Source organism: Scyliorhinus canicula, chromosome 12 (genome assembly GCF_902713615.1).
Source record: "Scyliorhinus canicula chromosome 12, sScyCan1.1, whole genome shotgun sequence".
Classification (NCBI taxonomy): domain Eukaryota; kingdom Metazoa; phylum Chordata; class Chondrichthyes; order Carcharhiniformes; family Scyliorhinidae; genus Scyliorhinus; species Scyliorhinus canicula.
Genome location: NC_052157.1, coordinates 44,600,212 through 44,617,106, shown reverse-complemented (window position 1 = coordinate 44,617,106; position 16,895 = coordinate 44,600,212). Strand labels below are relative to the sequence as shown.

The 16,895-nt window shown below is 46.6% G+C and overlaps 1 protein-coding gene across 1 annotated transcript in view; it reads right to left on the bottom strand.

Moving 5' to 3' along the window:
* Positions 1-16,895, bottom strand: part of efl1 (elongation factor like GTPase 1) — a 405,088-nt gene that overhangs the window by 281,423 nt on the left and 106,770 nt on the right. Inside the window, exon 11 of the mRNA XM_038813286.1 lies at positions 14,764-14,886. Within this exon, the coding sequence (XP_038669214.1) occupies positions 14,764-14,886 (123 nt within the window). The remainder of the gene's footprint in view (positions 1-14,763; positions 14,887-16,895) is intronic.

The window sequence follows — 16,895 nt, the reverse complement described above, 5'->3', positions numbered from 1 at the left end:
AAAGTCGACGAACGGCTGCCACCTCTGAGAGAATCCTAGCGTAGACCCTCTTAAGGCAAACTTTATTTTCTCGAGGCTGAGAAACCCAGCCATGTCGGTAACCCAAGTCTCTACACTCGGGGGCTTTGAGTCCCTCCACATTAATAAAATCCGTCTCCGGGCTAGTAGGGAGGCAAAGGCCAAGACGTTGGCCTCTTTCGCCCCCTGAACTCTTCTGACACTCCAAGGATCGCTATCTCTGGACTCGGCACCACCCGTGTGTTAAGCACCTTGGACATTGCCCTCACGAACCCTTGCCAGAACATTCGAAGCTCCGAGCATGCCCAAAACATGTGGACATGGATTGCAGGGCTGCCCTTGCACCTCATACAACTGTCTTCTACACCAAAAAACTTGCTCATTTTCGCTGCCGTCATGTGTGCCCGGTGGACCAACTTAAATTGAATTAGACTGAGCCTGGCACATGATGAGGAGAATTAACCCTGCCCAGGACCTCTCCCCACAGACCCGCTTCCAACTCCTCACCTAGCTCCTCTGCCCACTTGCCTTTGAGCTCCTCCACTTGGGTTTCCTCCACCTCCTGTAGTTCCTGATAGATATCCGACACCCTCCCCTCCCCCACCCAGGTGCCGGAGACCACCCTGTCCTGTATCCTCAGTGGTGGCAGCGTCGGAAAGGCCACTACCTGTTTTTTCAGGAAGGCTCGTACTTGCAGATATTTAAAGGCGTTTCCTGTCAGCAGATTAAATTTGTCCTCTAGCGCCTTCAAACTGGGAAAGCTTCCGTCTATGAACAGATCTCCCACTCTTCTGATGCCTGCCCTCTGCCAGCTCTGGAACCCACCATCCATCCTACCCGGGACAAACCTGTGATTGTTGCATATCGGGGTCCAGACCGACGCTCCCTCCACCCTCTTGTACCTCCTCTACTGTCCCCAGATCCGCAGTGTCGCCACCACCACCGGACCTGTGGAGTAACGGGTCGACGAGAGCAGCAACGGAGCTGTTATCAAAGCTCCCAGACTAGTACCTTTACATGATGCCGCCTCCAGATGCTTACCCCCCCCCCCCCCCCCCCCCCCCCCAAACACATCGCCCACTTCCTAATCATAGCTATATTGGCCGCCCAGTAGTAGTTGCGAAAGTTCGGCAGCGCCAACCCACCCCCCGACTGCGCTCCAACAGCGATCTCCTTACCCGCGGGGTCTTATTTGCCCACACAAAGCCCGTAATGATCCTACTCACCCGCTTAAAAAAGGCCTTAGGGATGAAGATGGGGAGGCACTGAAAGACAAACAAAAATCTGGGGAGGACAGTCATTTTCACGGTCTGCACCCTCCCTGCCAGTGACAGCGGGAGCATGTCCCACCTTTTAAAGTCCCCTTCCATTTGCTCCACCAACCAGGTCAGGTTGAGCCTGTGCAGGGCATCCCATTTCCTGGCCACCTGTATACCCAGGTACAAAAACTTTTCTCTACCATCCTGAGCGGCAGCTCTTTCAGTCTCTCCTCCTGCCCCTTGGCCTCGATCACAAACAACTCGCTCTTTCCCATGTTCAGTTTGTACCCTGAAAAACAACCAAAATCCCTCAGGATCCGCAGAACCTCCCCCATCCCCTCCACAGGGTCCAAAATGTACAGGAGCAAATCATCCGTGCCATAGCTAGTGGTTCAATAGCTAGGGCAAATAGTAACGGGGAGAGGGGACATCCCTTCCTTTTTCCCCGGTGAAGCTCGAAGTACCCCGACCTCAGCCGGTTTGTACATACACTTGCTACAGGCGCCTGGTACAGCAATTTCACCCAGCCAATAAAGCCCTCACCAAACCCGAACCTCCCCAGCGTTTCCCAGAAGTGCTCCCACTCCACCCGGTCAAAGGATTTCTCTGCGTCCATCGCTGTTACCACCTCCGCCTCCCCTCCCTCTGAGGGCATCATAATAATATTCAATAGTCTCCGGACTTTGGTATTAAGTTGTCTGCCTTTAACAAACCCAGTCTGGTCTTCCTCTATCGCCCCTGGGACGCAATTCTCAATTGTTGTGGCCAGAATCTTAGCTGGCAATTTGGCATCCACGTTTAAAAGCGAAATCGGCCTGTATGACCCGCAATGTTCCAGTGCCTTCCCTCGTTTAAGAATGAGTGCGATCAAAGCCTGTGACATTGTTGGGGGGAGGGTTCCTTTCTCTCTGGCCTCATTAAAGGTCTTCATCAGGATTGGGCTCAATATTTCTGAAAATTTCTCATAGAATTCTACCTGGTAGCCATCCGGCCCCAGGGCTTTACCCGATTACATGCCCTCTGTACCCTTGACAATCTCCTCCAATTCAATCACGGCCCCCAGCCCCTCCACCAGGTCCTCTTCCACCTTTGGAAACCTCAACTGGTCCAAAAACTGCCTCATCCCTTCCGCTCCCGTCGGGGGCTCCGACTCGTATAGTTTACTATAGAATTCCTTAAAGACTTTGTTCATCCCCCCCGGATCCAAGACCGTGTTACCCTCCTTATTCTTTACTCCCCCGATTTCCCTGGCCGGCTCCCTCTTTCGCAGTTGGTGTGCTAGCATTCTATTCGTTTTCTCCCCATACTCATAGACTGCCCCCATTGCCTTCCTCAGCTGTGCTACCGCTTTCCCGGTGGTCAGCAGTTCAAACTCCGCCTGCAGACTCCTCCGCTCCCTCAGTAGCCCCGCCTCGGGGGCCTCTGCCTATCGCCTGTCCACTCGGAGTATCTCCTCCACCAATCTCTCCCTCTCGGCTTTCTCTTTTCCCTATGGGATCGAATTGAGATGTGATCCCCTCCGACAACTGCCTTCAGAGCCTCCCAGACCGTTGCCGCTGCTACCTCACCCGTATCATTTGTTTCCAGGTAATCCTGGATGTTCCTGCTATCCGCCCACAAACCTCTTTGTCCACCAGCAGCCCCACATCCAGCCTCCAGAGTAGGCGCTGCCCTCTCTCCTCACTAAGCCGCACGTCCACCCAGTGCATGGCATGGTCCGAGACTGTGATTGCTGAGTATTCTGTCTCCGCCACCTTTGGGATTAACGCCCTGCTCAAGACAAAGAAGTCTATGCGGGAATAAACCTTATGAATGGGGGAGAAAAAAGGGAACTCCTTCGCTCTCGGCCGCGCGAACCTCCAGGGATCCACCCCCCTCCCATAAAACCCTTCAGTTCCTTAGCCACTACTGGTCGCTTCCCTGTCCTGGACTTCGAACGGTCCAGCTCGGGGTCAATGAGTGTGTTAAAGTCTTCCCCCATGATCAGGTGGTGTGACTCTAAGTCCAGGATTTTGCCTAGCATGCGTCTCATAAATTCCACATCATCCCAATTTGAAGCATAGACGTTCCCAAACACCACCCCTCCCACTTTCCACTCACCATTATCTACCTGCCCCCCTTATCTGCCACAATTCTCCCAGCCTCGAATGCCACACCCTTACGGATCAGAATTGGTACCACCGGTCTTCGAATCCAGCCCTGAATGGAACACCTGGCCTACCCATCCGTTTCTCAATCTCGTGTGATCTGCGAGCTTTAAATGTGCCTCCTGAAGCATTGCTACGTATGCCTTTAACCCCTTTAGATGCGCGAACACGCGCGCTCTTTTGACTGGCCCATTCAAATCCCTCACATTCCACGTGATCAGCCTGGACGGGGCTAAACCCCCCCCGGGGCTAAAACCCCCCCCCCACCACCTCCTGGCGACTAGCCATCGCCCTTCCTTGGCCAACTTCGTGCCCACGCTCTTCGCTTCCTCGAGCGCCCCCACAAGGAGCCGCTGCCCCCGACCCTCAATTGGTACCCCAAAATTGATACCTCCTCTGTCAATAAAAACAGCATTCCCCCCAACAGCCCCACGTCCCAAAACCCCCCGCCAAGCACCAGCTGGGCACTTGCTCACCCCCCACTACGCTCCCGAGAGTCAGCTGACCCATGCTGACCCTGGCAGCTCCCGCCACTGGCGCCGATCAGACTGTCGCTTCATTGTCCGGACCCTTCTCCCCACGTGAATAAACCAATTAAACTACCTCTCCAGCCCCAGTGAGTAAATAGTAATACGAAACAAAAAATAAACAGAAGGCACTAACATTGCCCCATGAGGAGACACTTGTTGAACCAAGGCTCCAACTTCCTGAAAATTCACACAAAGTACAGGGCCCCCTCCTCCCTCCGTATCTCAACTTTGCCGAAAATACTGCACCCTCCAGCCACCACCACAGCCCTTACACGCACCCAACACTGCATACAACCTTATATTAGAAACGGTACCGTGTTACCCAGCCCCACTGCCACATTCCACCAAAGCTTAACTGTCCTTTAATTCGAGTCCAGCTTTTCTTGTTTGACGAATGACCACGCCTCGTCCGGCGCCTCAAAATAGTGATGCCGTTCCTTGTACGTGACCCATAGCCTCGCTGGGTGCAGCATCCCAAATTTCACACCCTTGCTGAAGAGGATCGCCTTTACCCAGTTGAATCCAGCACTCCTCTTGGCCAGCTCCGCACCCAGGTCCTGGTAGATGCGTATCACGCTGTTCTCCCACCTGCTGCTCCGTTCTTTTTTTGCCCTCCACAATACAAGTTCCTTGTCCGAGAAGCGATGAAATCTCACTACCATGGCCCTCTGCGGTTCATTCGCCATGGCTTCCTTGCAAGGGCTCTGTGCACCCCGTCCACCTCCAGGGGTCAAGGGAATACGCCCGTCCCTATCAGTGTCTCCAGCATCCTGGACACAAACGCTCCCGCATCCGACCCCTCCACACCTTCGGGGAGGCCCACAATTCTCAAGTTCTGTCTCCTGGACCTGTTTTCTAGGTCCTCCAGCCTCTCCTGCCACTTCTTGTGGAGGTCATCCTGCGCTTCCACCTTAAGGGCCAATACAACCACCTCGTCCTCATGGTCGGATAGCTTTTTCTCCATCTCCTTAATCACTTTCCCTTGTGTTGCCTGAGTTGCGATCATTTGGTCTATTGATGCCTTCATCGGGGCCAGCATGCCCTTTTTAAGATCAGCAAAACAGCCCCTAAGGAACTCCTGTTGCTCCTGTGCCCACTGCGCCCATGGACCCTGGTCTATACCGGCCGCCATGCCGTGCCTCAGCGCCCGCTCCGCAGGCTTCTGTCTGCTGGGATTTAAACGCTTCATCCGGCCACTCCTCTTCAAGCTATCCATACAACAGAGAGGGAATCCTTTTGGCAGTGTTCGCTTCACCAATCTGCTCCAAAAGGTCCGTGGAAAGTCCTGAAAAAGGTCCGAGAGTCGGTTCCAGATGAGAGCTGCTGAATGCGCGACCTACTCCTTCTTGGCCACCACCGGAAGTCTCGTCACCACTTCTTCAATGGCCTTGGCGAGATCTTTTCACAGTTGTTCCCTGTGCTGCTAGAATTCAGCTTTAATAAAGGCCCTCAAGTCAGCTTGAGGCCTTCAAGCTGGCCCTTCCCCCGCCTGCATGCTGGAAGAGGCTTTTGTCTTTGTTGCAGCTTCAGCCAAATCTTTCACTGTTTCTGCCGGGTCTGGTAACCAAGAGACATACCATTCCTGGGGGAAAGTACTCCTCCAACATTCACCTACGTCTTTTCATCAAAATTCCACCCTGTATTGATTAAGAAAGAGCTCTTTTCTGTAACCTTGGGCAGGAGCTGCCTTGTGTGTGACCACTTACTCCATAGTCCACACCGGAAGCTCCCCAATTATGTAGTTTTGAGGTGTATTCACATTTGTTCTGTAGGAAACGTGCCAACTACCTTGCACAACAAAGTCTTAGAAATAGCAATTGGATCATGGCCAGATAATCTATTTTAGTGAAGATGGTTGAGAAAATGGTCAAGACAGCAGGAAAAATTACCTTGCTTCGAATAACATTGTGGCATCTTAAACAGCTACCCGAGGGTCCAGACAGAATCTCCATTTAACATCTCACCTGAAAGACGGAACCTCAACAGCAGAGAACTTCCTTACAGTTGCACTTGAGTGACAGCCGAGAGAATATGCTCAAAATTCTGGAATGGGACTGAAAAGCACGCATTTATGGACTCGGAGACAAGAGTGCTACCACTGAGCCATAGCTGACCCTCATGGATGCATAGATCAGAAATTTAGGTAAGTGCCTCAGTACGATTTTCCATCCATTTTATTTAATGGGTAAACATATGAGGGGGACATAATTTGCATTATTTTGCTCTGTATTGAGAACACATAGTCATAAAAGCATGCCCCTGTGATCACAGGAGAAGGATCCGTGCTCGGAGGTCAAAGTAGCCATTGTTTTGATCTTGATTAAGAAGTACAGACTGAATTTCTGACTAAAATAATGTGGCCATAAGAGTAATGTTTTAAATACATCACCACCGTCATGTAATGTTCCTTTGTGTTTTTTTAAAACCTTGATATGTGCTATTCAGATAAATATACATTGAGTACTCAAACAAGACATGCAACTAAAATTCTGAGCTTATTTATCTTCAAATTAATGAAGTTGGAAGATTGAAGAAAATCACAAGTGATTCATCGGCAAGGTGAATGCTGAAAGGAGTTTTGACGAATTGCACATAGCTATTGTGTATGTTTAACTAAACTCTATTCCCAAATTCTACAGTTAACTTTAAATCTTAAAAAGAAACACACACAATTTCTAAAGCAAGGCCCTGTCTACACTTCAGGTAAATGGTAAAGATTCCATGTTTGAAGGAGAGCAGAAATTCTCAGGCATCCTGGTCAACGTTCATGACTCCATGAAATCAGTGAAAATTGCTGATTCTGGGGAAGGTGCAGGGAGAGAACTGGCTACTGGCCTTTGCCTGCTTATCAAAAGTGACTGCACTTCAAAGCTATTTTTTGTGAAGTATCTTGTGACCTTTCCCAGAGACATGATAAGGCGTGACACAAAGTGCAAATCTTCCTTTCTTTCAGTACCATGATCAAAGGTCAACCAGACAACTAATATTTGTTCCAACATTAACATAAATAGCTAATGGAAACCAAGCCGTTACTTGGGAGGAATGAATAAAAAACAGAAGAATGTTTATCCCTCGCTGTCCAATTACCAATTTGTGTCTCAAGATGGGAATGTTGACTTTTGAACAGAATAATGTTCCACATTTTATTACATCCCAGAATTTGCACCAGGCTCACTGAACGATTGCTTAGCAAAACAAAGAGCTTATTTTATCAAACATTTATTCATATTTTCATCAATTTACTCTGGTCAAATTGCGATACAATTTCTGCACCACAACAAATTTTAAATTAGGCAACTTCATTACTCAAGACTCTACTGAAATTATAGGCACGTATTTCAATTACTTGGCTGTGGAAGCAATCCATTCAACTGCATATTTTCATTTCAGCTTTATCTTTATGTTAAAGTGACTTCATACAAACAATTCTTTTCAGCTGTTTGTGGCCAACTAAACTGATCAGCATGCACACAAAATACTTAATCTCACTCTAGGCTCATTTTTAAAATAACATTTCTGTGGAAAATATATAGCCGCAATAGAGAAGTGTATTAAAAGGGGCACAAAGTGAGAAAAGGAGTGGCCATTTCTATCATTACTGATGTCAAAATCTTTCCACCCACTATAACTAATGTACCTGTCATTCAAAAGATTAGAGTACTTGCTTATTAGGGGTTAGGGTTCCATTAAAAAAGCTGCAGATTTCAGCAAATAAACAAAGTTATGTGCTTGCATGCAGCACTAATTCATGGAACAGAATGACTACTAGCTTTGAAATGTCAGGAGAATACGTCACAGGTGGATTATTTGGGCCTCCAAAGAATAGGCAATGGGTCTTAGCAGCTATTTCATAGTATGCTAGCCACCTCAGCAGATGGCGGACTGAGAATACAAGCTTGACATAAGGCTTCCCGCTGCCTGAACAGACCACTCTAGGGGACAGCTGTGCATGAACAGAAATTATTTAGACTTCATGGAACTGCAAAGCTTAAACTGAGTTAGTTGCGGTTCCCAATGCAAGATGCTCAGGGACAACAAACATCTGTGCTGAACTACCAGATGTAGGGAAGCTCATCTTACCCTTTATTACAGTATTAGGTATCCAAAGGAGTCACTGCAATGGTTAGTCATCATGTCAACCAGCAGTTTATTACTGCAAAATTAAGCCTCATGTTTTCCTACCTGTTTCAGTAACCATCAGGAACAATGGAGACAGCCATTAATTTAAACTTTATTATTGTCACAAGTAGGTTTACACTAACACTGCAATGAAGTTACTGTGAAAATCCCCTAGTCGCCACAGTCTGGCGCCTGTTCGGGTACACAGTGGGAGAATTCAGGATGTCAATTCACCCAACAAGCACGTCTTTCGGGACTTGTGGGAGGAAACCAGAGCACCCGGAGGAATCCCACGCAGACATGAGGAGAACGTGCAGACTCCATACAGTGACCAAGCAGGAATCAAACTCAGGACCCTGCCGCTGTGAAGCAACAGTGCTAACCACTGTGTTACCACGCCGCCAATTACCATATTCTTTGCTTTTTTAAGACACAGGCATCATTGATCTCGTGCGTATCCATTTATATCCCTACTATCTAACTAACTAATCCAGGAAAGGTCTCTAGTCCATCACTGCACTTTGAGGTTAAACACGGAAACAGGACGTTCAACGCAACTAGTCCATGTCAGTGTTTACCCGTCACACAAGCAAATTCCTAAGATTCAGCATTTTGCACCTTACATTAAAAAATTGACTTAATCTGAGAAAATTATTTTGCTGCTGCATTGGCATGGATAATTTATTGCTGCAAAGTTAAAAACTCAATATATCTACAAACCATTACTGAGTAAGGTAGAGCCTGAATAAAACTCTCAACACATGTAGGTTTGCTTAAGATTTGGCACGCAAGTTCTTGACATTTCTGAAATGCAGCCACTGAAATTCCGAACTGCTTTCCTATAATTTTCTTTTTCTGTTGTCAGATGAATACAGTTTGTTATAAACCACAAAACCAGTACTTTCTGGCATGCAATTGTTGTAGAACTACATGCCAATGTAAGAAGTGCATCATATTACTTTAAAATATAAATGTTACTAGCCAAACCTTCCTTGTTCACATGTATCAAAATCTTTGCTATGCGAGTGTATAATAATCGCTGAACATACGGCAATTCCTTCATTGGGACCACAATATTCTTCAAACCTCAACATCCAATGGCAGTTGTTATGATGTGGCAGCTCACAAATATCATTTGTACAGGAGTTGCTACTTCAGAAGCATCAAAGCCAGGTTTTAAAGGTACAATCCCATTAACAGTAACAAGGGAATGTTGCACTATTGAAAGTGCCAACTTTTGGATGAAGTGTTAAACTGAAGCCCCTGTCTGCCCGACCGGATAATAAAAACTCCTATGGCGCTATTTCAATGAACACGGGAGTTATCCCGTGGCCTGGCCAATATTTATCCCTCAATTGACATGCAAAAACAACACAGCCCAAAAACAGTTTATCCAGTCATTATCACACTGCTGTTTGAGGGTGCATACTGTGCACAAATTGGCTGCTATGTTTCCTACATTAAACGGTAACTATACTTCTAAAATACTGTATTGACTGTAAAACGTTCTTGGACGTCCTATGGTCATGAAGGTTGCTACATAAACGCAAGTCGGGTCTTTTCCTTAAAATTTGCCCAATAGTAATTTATGCCACTTAGATGTCATTGGAGCCATGAACAAGCAAGTCTAAAACTCCAGCTCCTGTTCAACAATTATGTTCTGAAAGTACTTATCCAGATTTTCCGGCTCCTTTAATTATCAAAACACATTAAAATATTGTGCACATGCACATTTCCTGTCCACAAACTTCACTTCCTGTGGTAACACTCTTTCTAATCAACATTTAAAATGCCTACATATTCAGTCATAATGTGGGTCATACAGACCCATCTCACAGCTGAATGCGGATGCCAAAATCCTAGCCAAAAGGCTAGAACACTGAGTACCTGAGGTGGTTGCAGAGCACCAGACGGACTTTGTCAAAGGTAGACAGCTTACCTCAAACATCAGGCGCCTGCTGAACGTGATAATGACCCCCCCTCCGGGGAGAGAACACCAGAGGTGATCGTCTCCCTAGACGCAGGAAAGGCATTCGATAAGAGTCGAATGGAAATACCTCATGGAGTTACTGGAGCGGTTCGGGCTTGGAACAGGGTTCACCTCCTGGGTAAAGCTCCTATATAACACTGCCATGGCAAGCGTATGGACCAACAATACCAACTCCCGATACTTCCAGCTACACAGGGGCATCAGACAAGGATGCCCACAGTCGCCACTGCTGTTCGCTCTAGCGATCGAACCACTAGCAATTGCGCTCAGAGCAGCAAAAAGCTGGAGGGGGATCCGAAGGGGAGGCAGAGAGCAGAGTCTCACTTATGCAGATGACCTGCTCCTCTATATTTCAGACCCACAGAGCAGCATGGACGGAATCATTGCGCTCCTGAAAGAGTTTGGCGCCTTCTCGGGCTACAAACTCAACATGAGCAAAAGCGAGATCTTCCCAGTACACCCACAAGTAGGGGGGCAGCACTAACAGGGCTGCCGTTTAAACAAGCCCGACACAAATTCCGCTACCTGGGGATCCAAATAGCCCATGACTGGAAAGGGATCCACAAATGGAACCTCACCAGTCTGACAGAGGAAGTAAAAAAGTACCTGCAAAGATGGAACACACTCCCACTCTTCCTCACGGGGAGAGTCCAGACGATCAAAATGAACGTACTGCCCAGGTACCTCTTCCTACTTAGATCCATTCCAATCTACATCCCCAAGGCCTTTTTCAAAGCGCTGGACAAACTAATCATGGCGTTCGTATGGGGGGCGGGGGGGATGCTAGGATCCCAAAGAAGGTCCTACAAAAAAACAAAATCTGGGGGGGGGGGGGGGGGGGGGGGGGGGGTCTAGCCCTCCCAAACCTACAATTCTACCACTAGGTGGCGACGGCCGAGGGAATAAGGGGATGGATCAAGGAGCCAGAAGCCGAGTGGGTGCGCACGGAAGAGGCCTCCTGCACGGGGACCTCCCTCCGGGCCCTCGCCACAGCAGCACTCCCATCCCCACCCAAAAAACACTCCAGCAGCCTGGTGGCGCTAGCCACCCTCCAATCCTGGAACCAACTACGGCAGCAATTTGGCCTGACCAAAATGTCGGACAAAGCTCCCATCTGCAACAACCATAGGTTCACACCAGCACTGACTGACGCCACCTTCAAAAGATGGGGGCAGGACGAGGGACACTGACAGTCAGGGACCTATACACGGACGGCAGGATCGCAACACTGGACAAACTGACAGAGAAATTCCAGCTAGCCAGGGGTAACGAGCTAAAGTATCTACAGCTCAAAAACTTCCTACGAAAGGAGGCTAGGACGTACCCACAACCGCCACGACAGACACTACTGGAAGAACTACTGGACACAAGCATACTAGATAAAGGAAACTGTAGTGACATGCATGACTGACTGATAGAAAGGGCCGACACTACTTGACGCAACAAGAAAGAAATGGGAGGAGGACCTGGGGATCGAGATAGGGTGGGGACTCTGGAGCGAAGCACTGCATAGGATCAACTCCACCTCCAGGTACGCAAGGCTCAGCCTGACGCAGCTGAAAGAAGTACATAGAGCCCACTTAACATGAACCTGTATGAGTAGGTTCTTCCCGGAGGTGGAGGATAGATGTGAACGGTGCCAAGGAGGCCCGGCCAACCACGCCCACATGTTTTGGTCTTGCCCAAGACTTGCAAGGTACTGGACAGCCTTCTTTGAGGCAATGTCCAAAGTGGTGGGGATGAGGGTGGAGCCATGCCTGAAAGTGGCGGTCTTCGGGGTTTCGGACCAGCCAGATCTATTCCTGGGGAGGAGGGCGGACGCCCTTGCCTTTGCCTCCCTGATCGCCCGCCGTAGAATCCTGTTTGGCTGGCGGTCAGCAGCACCACCCAAAGCTGCAGACTGGCTGTCCGATCTCTCGGAATCTCTCCAAATGGAGAAAATCAAATTCGCCATCCGAGGGTCAGACGACGGCTTCCACGTTCACGCAATTGTTCCGGAACCTGTTTGTGGCCAACGAACAAGCGGAAAAATAGCCAGGTAGCCAAGAGTCAGGAGAAATCCGCCAAAGCACGAGAGGGAGAGAAGGCACGGGATACAATAACGAACATGGCATCTCCAGGAGCAGGGAATAAGGAGAATAAAGATGAAAGACAGGAGGAACAGCAAAAGCGGAGGCGAGCGTGAGATGGCAGCGAGATCCGTCCAGGAGAAGCAAGCGATAACACCAACACCAAACCCATTCGAGTATTGCCCACTGTAATTGTTTCTCTGGCACCAAAGTGTATATTCACCTCCCCCCGCCCCCCCCCCCAACCTTCCCCCCCACCAACAGTCGCCCACTTATGCATTGTAAATAATTTTGCCAGATGTACAGAGTTGCTGCTGTTGAGCTGGTGCACAATACCCTACCAGTTATTCTATTTTATTTTTTATTGTATTTTTTTTTATTATTTACTATTTTCTTTTCTTTGGTATGTTTGGGTGTGCCCTTCTCTTCTATATATGTGTATATATATGTCTCTTATCCTGTGTACATAACGGTAAATATACTTTGTTCAAAAACCCAATAAAAAACATTTATAAAAACAAATAATGGAAATTCCCAATGTAAACATGTCCCAATGATGCTGCAGCCAGTGGCGTGGCGACTATTGTATCCAGGAACATTAAATCCTCTGACACGTACACAGGTACTAGTGTAACAGAATATTTTTTTAGATCAAGTATGTCCAACATGTGGTCCGTCTGCACTATCGGCCCGCCACACCTCTCTATTCAACCCATGGACCTGGAGGTCAAAATGCAGGTAAGTGAAGTCAAAGATTCTGCGAGGCACTGCTCATTCAATCACAGGCCATTTCCCTCCAGTGTTTAATGTTGTAAGCTCATTGTCTATCAGCAGCAAATAAGGGAAAGAAACAGTTTCTGACAGGAGCAGACTCCTTCAGCCTGAGACCTGGACACCAGTGCCACAGCAGTAGTGAGTCTGCTGGAGAGAGTGGGATGTTTACAAGAATCAGCAAAGAGAAAAAGTGGCCCTTAAGCCGGGGGAGGATGGGGAGAGAGAGAGACAGCCGAGCAGGGGGAAGAGCGACTGGCCAATGGGGAGAGTGGTTGCTGGAGGGGGAATGTGTGCGTGAGAGACCGAGTGAGTTTGCGTGGGAGAGATGAAATGAGTGTGTAAGACAGAACTGGTGTTTGTGCATGTGTGTATATGAAGGAGAAAAAGTGTGTGTCTGCAAGATTGCGCATGAGATTGAGACTGCGTGAGAGGAAGTGTCAGAGTGTACGTCTGTGAGGGAGAGAGAGATAAATGGAATGTGCGCATCTGGCTCACTCCCAGTCTCAAGGTTCACCCTCCACACATCAACACATTCACACCCACTCACATAGTGGCTGGAGGTGAAGATGAGTGGGTGAGCAACCGGAGACTGGGAGTGAGCCGGAAACATAATCTGACACACTCACACTCTAAATGCCATCTTTATTAATTACTCCTTTATAAAATTGTCAATTTATTGCTCTGGCATTGCTTTTTTGCTCAACAAGTTGTTTCTTTTCTTCATTCCTCAACATTTGATTGAAATTTTTGTTTAATGTCGTGCCAAACCTCATCTTTCCTTAAATGCTTTTCTGCCCAAGTGAGAAAATATGGCCCCTCGCACGAAAAGATTGGACAAGCCTGTTTTAGATGATTCTGAACCAAATGGATTTCAAAGAAATCAAACCTAAATTTCAACAGGTAATGCCATATAATATCCCAAAATCCAATAAAATCAGCAACATCACCATGCAGATCACTCACTCACACAAGTCGACTGGAGTAGTGTACATGGTCCTGGTCCCTTTATCTAAGAAACTGTATACAGGCCTTAGAGGGAACCCAGGATGAGGTAACTGTGCAATGAGGAGATAATGAGTAAACAAATCCTATATTTCTGAGAGTGCAGAAGACTGAGAAGTGATCTTACTGAAACATATAAAAGTCTCAAGAAGTTTGTCAGGGCAGGTGCTGGGAGGATGATTTCCCCAGCTGGGAAGTCGAGAATGAGAGGTTGCAGTCTAAGATTAAGAGGTTGGCCATTTTGGACTGAGTGAGGAGAAATTTCTTCAAAGGCTTGTAAACCTTTGGATTTCTCCACCAGAGTTTTGGGTGCTCTATCATTAAGTAAGTTCAAGTTAGAGAATGATAGATTCTTAGATGCTAAGGGAATCAAGGGACATGGGATAGTGTGAGAAGGTATAACTAAGGCAGAAGATCAACTATGATCTTCTTGAATGGTGGAACTGGCTCCTATTTCTTATACTCTTATGTTCTTTCTGACTCTCGGGTTGAGAGACAATCCTCTGGTTGCTAAATCAAACATAATATCAGTCAAATTAAACAGGCCATAAACCTCCTTCATACAGTCTTGTAAGTTCCTGCACAGGAGCAGTATGGTTTTGGATCATGTTGAATATGGGAGCACCAACTGTGACAATATACCCTGGACAAACTGAAATACATTTCACAACAGTGCCAACACTTTGCCAGGGAAGTGCATCACCAGCAGGAGAAACATTTGCACTTTATGTAAATTAATTTAAAATTAATCTGACCAGACAAGTGCACAAAAATAGAGAGTAAACCATGTAACACAGTGCAGTTGTTCCTTCACAAACTTTTACTTAAATTCTCGAAATACACAGAACCATTTACCTTGTTTGAGGGCTTGGGTTTGGGCAGGTAGTGAATCAAATCTTCTGCTTCGAACACACATGAGCCTTTCAACTCGCTCCGCAGCAATGTCCAAAGGACTGGGCAGCTTGTTACATACCATTGCTGTTGTGCTCTGTCAAGGAATTCTAAGGTGTACAAATGGATTCATTTGGGTGGTTCCCCGTCATTTTACATTCTATCATAATCCAAAGCAAATGATTTAGGTTGGCAGGAGAGATGATTATCATAAAGTTCCACTTTATTTTCAACGGATTTCATTTGTAACAAGCAATTCAGTATCTGGGGTTGCGTACAAAGATGAAAATTGTCTGCGATGGTTGTTTATGTAACCATTATAACACACTTTATTAGCATAAATATAAAACTTCCTGTGGTTTAAATTAAGTCATCACTGTCTCCTGCTGTTTCATGCCTTGCTCACGCACATTTCCCTGAATCAGAGAGGAGGCATACTTCATGATGTTGGAGCAAAATCTTGTCGGTCTTGAAGTAAAATAATGCTTTTTGTATTTATTAAGTTGCTTGTTTTAGCCCATGTTTCAAAGCATAAATTATCCAGTAAAACTACTCTCATAAAATTCAATGTGCCCATTTATTTTTGGTCGTCTCTATAGCTTCGCGTCACATCATCCCATTAATTTTATCTTTTCTCGTCTTTTGACAGCCTAACTGGCAGTTTAATCGGATAATGCTCAAGCATTTGACTTATACAATGTGAAAGATGCAACTTGTTAACAACTCCCATTCTGCTGGAAAGGTGTGACAACTTGGTGGCGTGGCGGTGAGCACTGCTGCCTCAACGCCGAGGAGACCCAAGTTCAATACCGGCCGTTGTTAACTGTGTGGTTTCATCTGATGTCCTCCCACAGTCCAAAGATGTGGTTAGGTGGATTGGCCATGGTAAAATTGTCCCTTAATAGGTAGGGATGTACCAGGTTAGGTGGGGTTAGGGGGATAGAGCAGGGGAGTGGGCCTGGGCAGGGTGCTCTTTCAGAGGATCAGTGCTTGATGGGTCAAATGGCCTCCTCCCACACTATAGGGATTCTATGGTTCTAACTGTCCAGAGTTTTCTAATGTTCACACAGTACAATCAGATATCTGATTGCAGTCAATGCACATTCCTATTTTAACAGACCTTTTATGATACCAAATTACTTTTTCCCATGTGCTTCTCCCATCCTTCAACCTGATTGTTTTGAATCCGGTTGGGCACACGGAGCTATGTTGTAACAAAATACGGAAACTCTGAGGCAATATCATGTTTTCAACTATGCTGTGCCTAGCTCAGCACTCAATACTCAAAATAATCCAATTTATTGCTTCCGCCTTTTAAAAGCAGTTATGGATTCTGCTTCTGCCACTGTGCTCCTTGTGTTGTTGGAATATGAAATGCCCCATGATAATTCTCCCAACCGTCCACCTCACCTTCATTCCTCTGGCTATTATGACCATCAGTTACAGAATCACCGGTCAATGGAAAATGTTTATTCCAGATTTATTTTATTGAAACCTTTCATTGCTTTGAGGAATTCCATGATACCAATTCAGCACTTTTTTAATGAAAACAGTCCTACCAGCCGGTCCTTGGAACTAAAAGCCCTGAACCCTGGTATCAGGTGTGAATCTCCTTGGTGAATCTCCTCTGCACTCTTCCTGGCCATTATCTTGTAAGGACTGGCTATATGCTAACTGTTGCAAAATAAACAAATTGTACAAGGTTTAACACTACCTCTTTATTTTTGTATGCTTCTAAAACCTAAGATCAATTTTTTTATCCCCTGCTTTTTCAACAAGACCCATTTCAAATTGTAATTGAATAACAAAGTCTCTTTATCCCTCTACTGCTTTCAAAGTTTTACCATTTTATATTGCTTCTTATTTAAATTAACTTGACATCAATATTCTCAATATGGTAACTTCATTGAGATGCACAATGCCCTCCTGAGGTCACTCATCACAGTTAGTTGCACCTCCACACTTTTGTCTCATCTGAAATTTTCATATGGAATCGCAATTCAGAATTTTAGCGCAAATCATTTACCTACATCATGAGCAACAATGGTCTGAACACAGGCTCCTGGGGGCACTACCCGACCTTTCATCCATGTCCA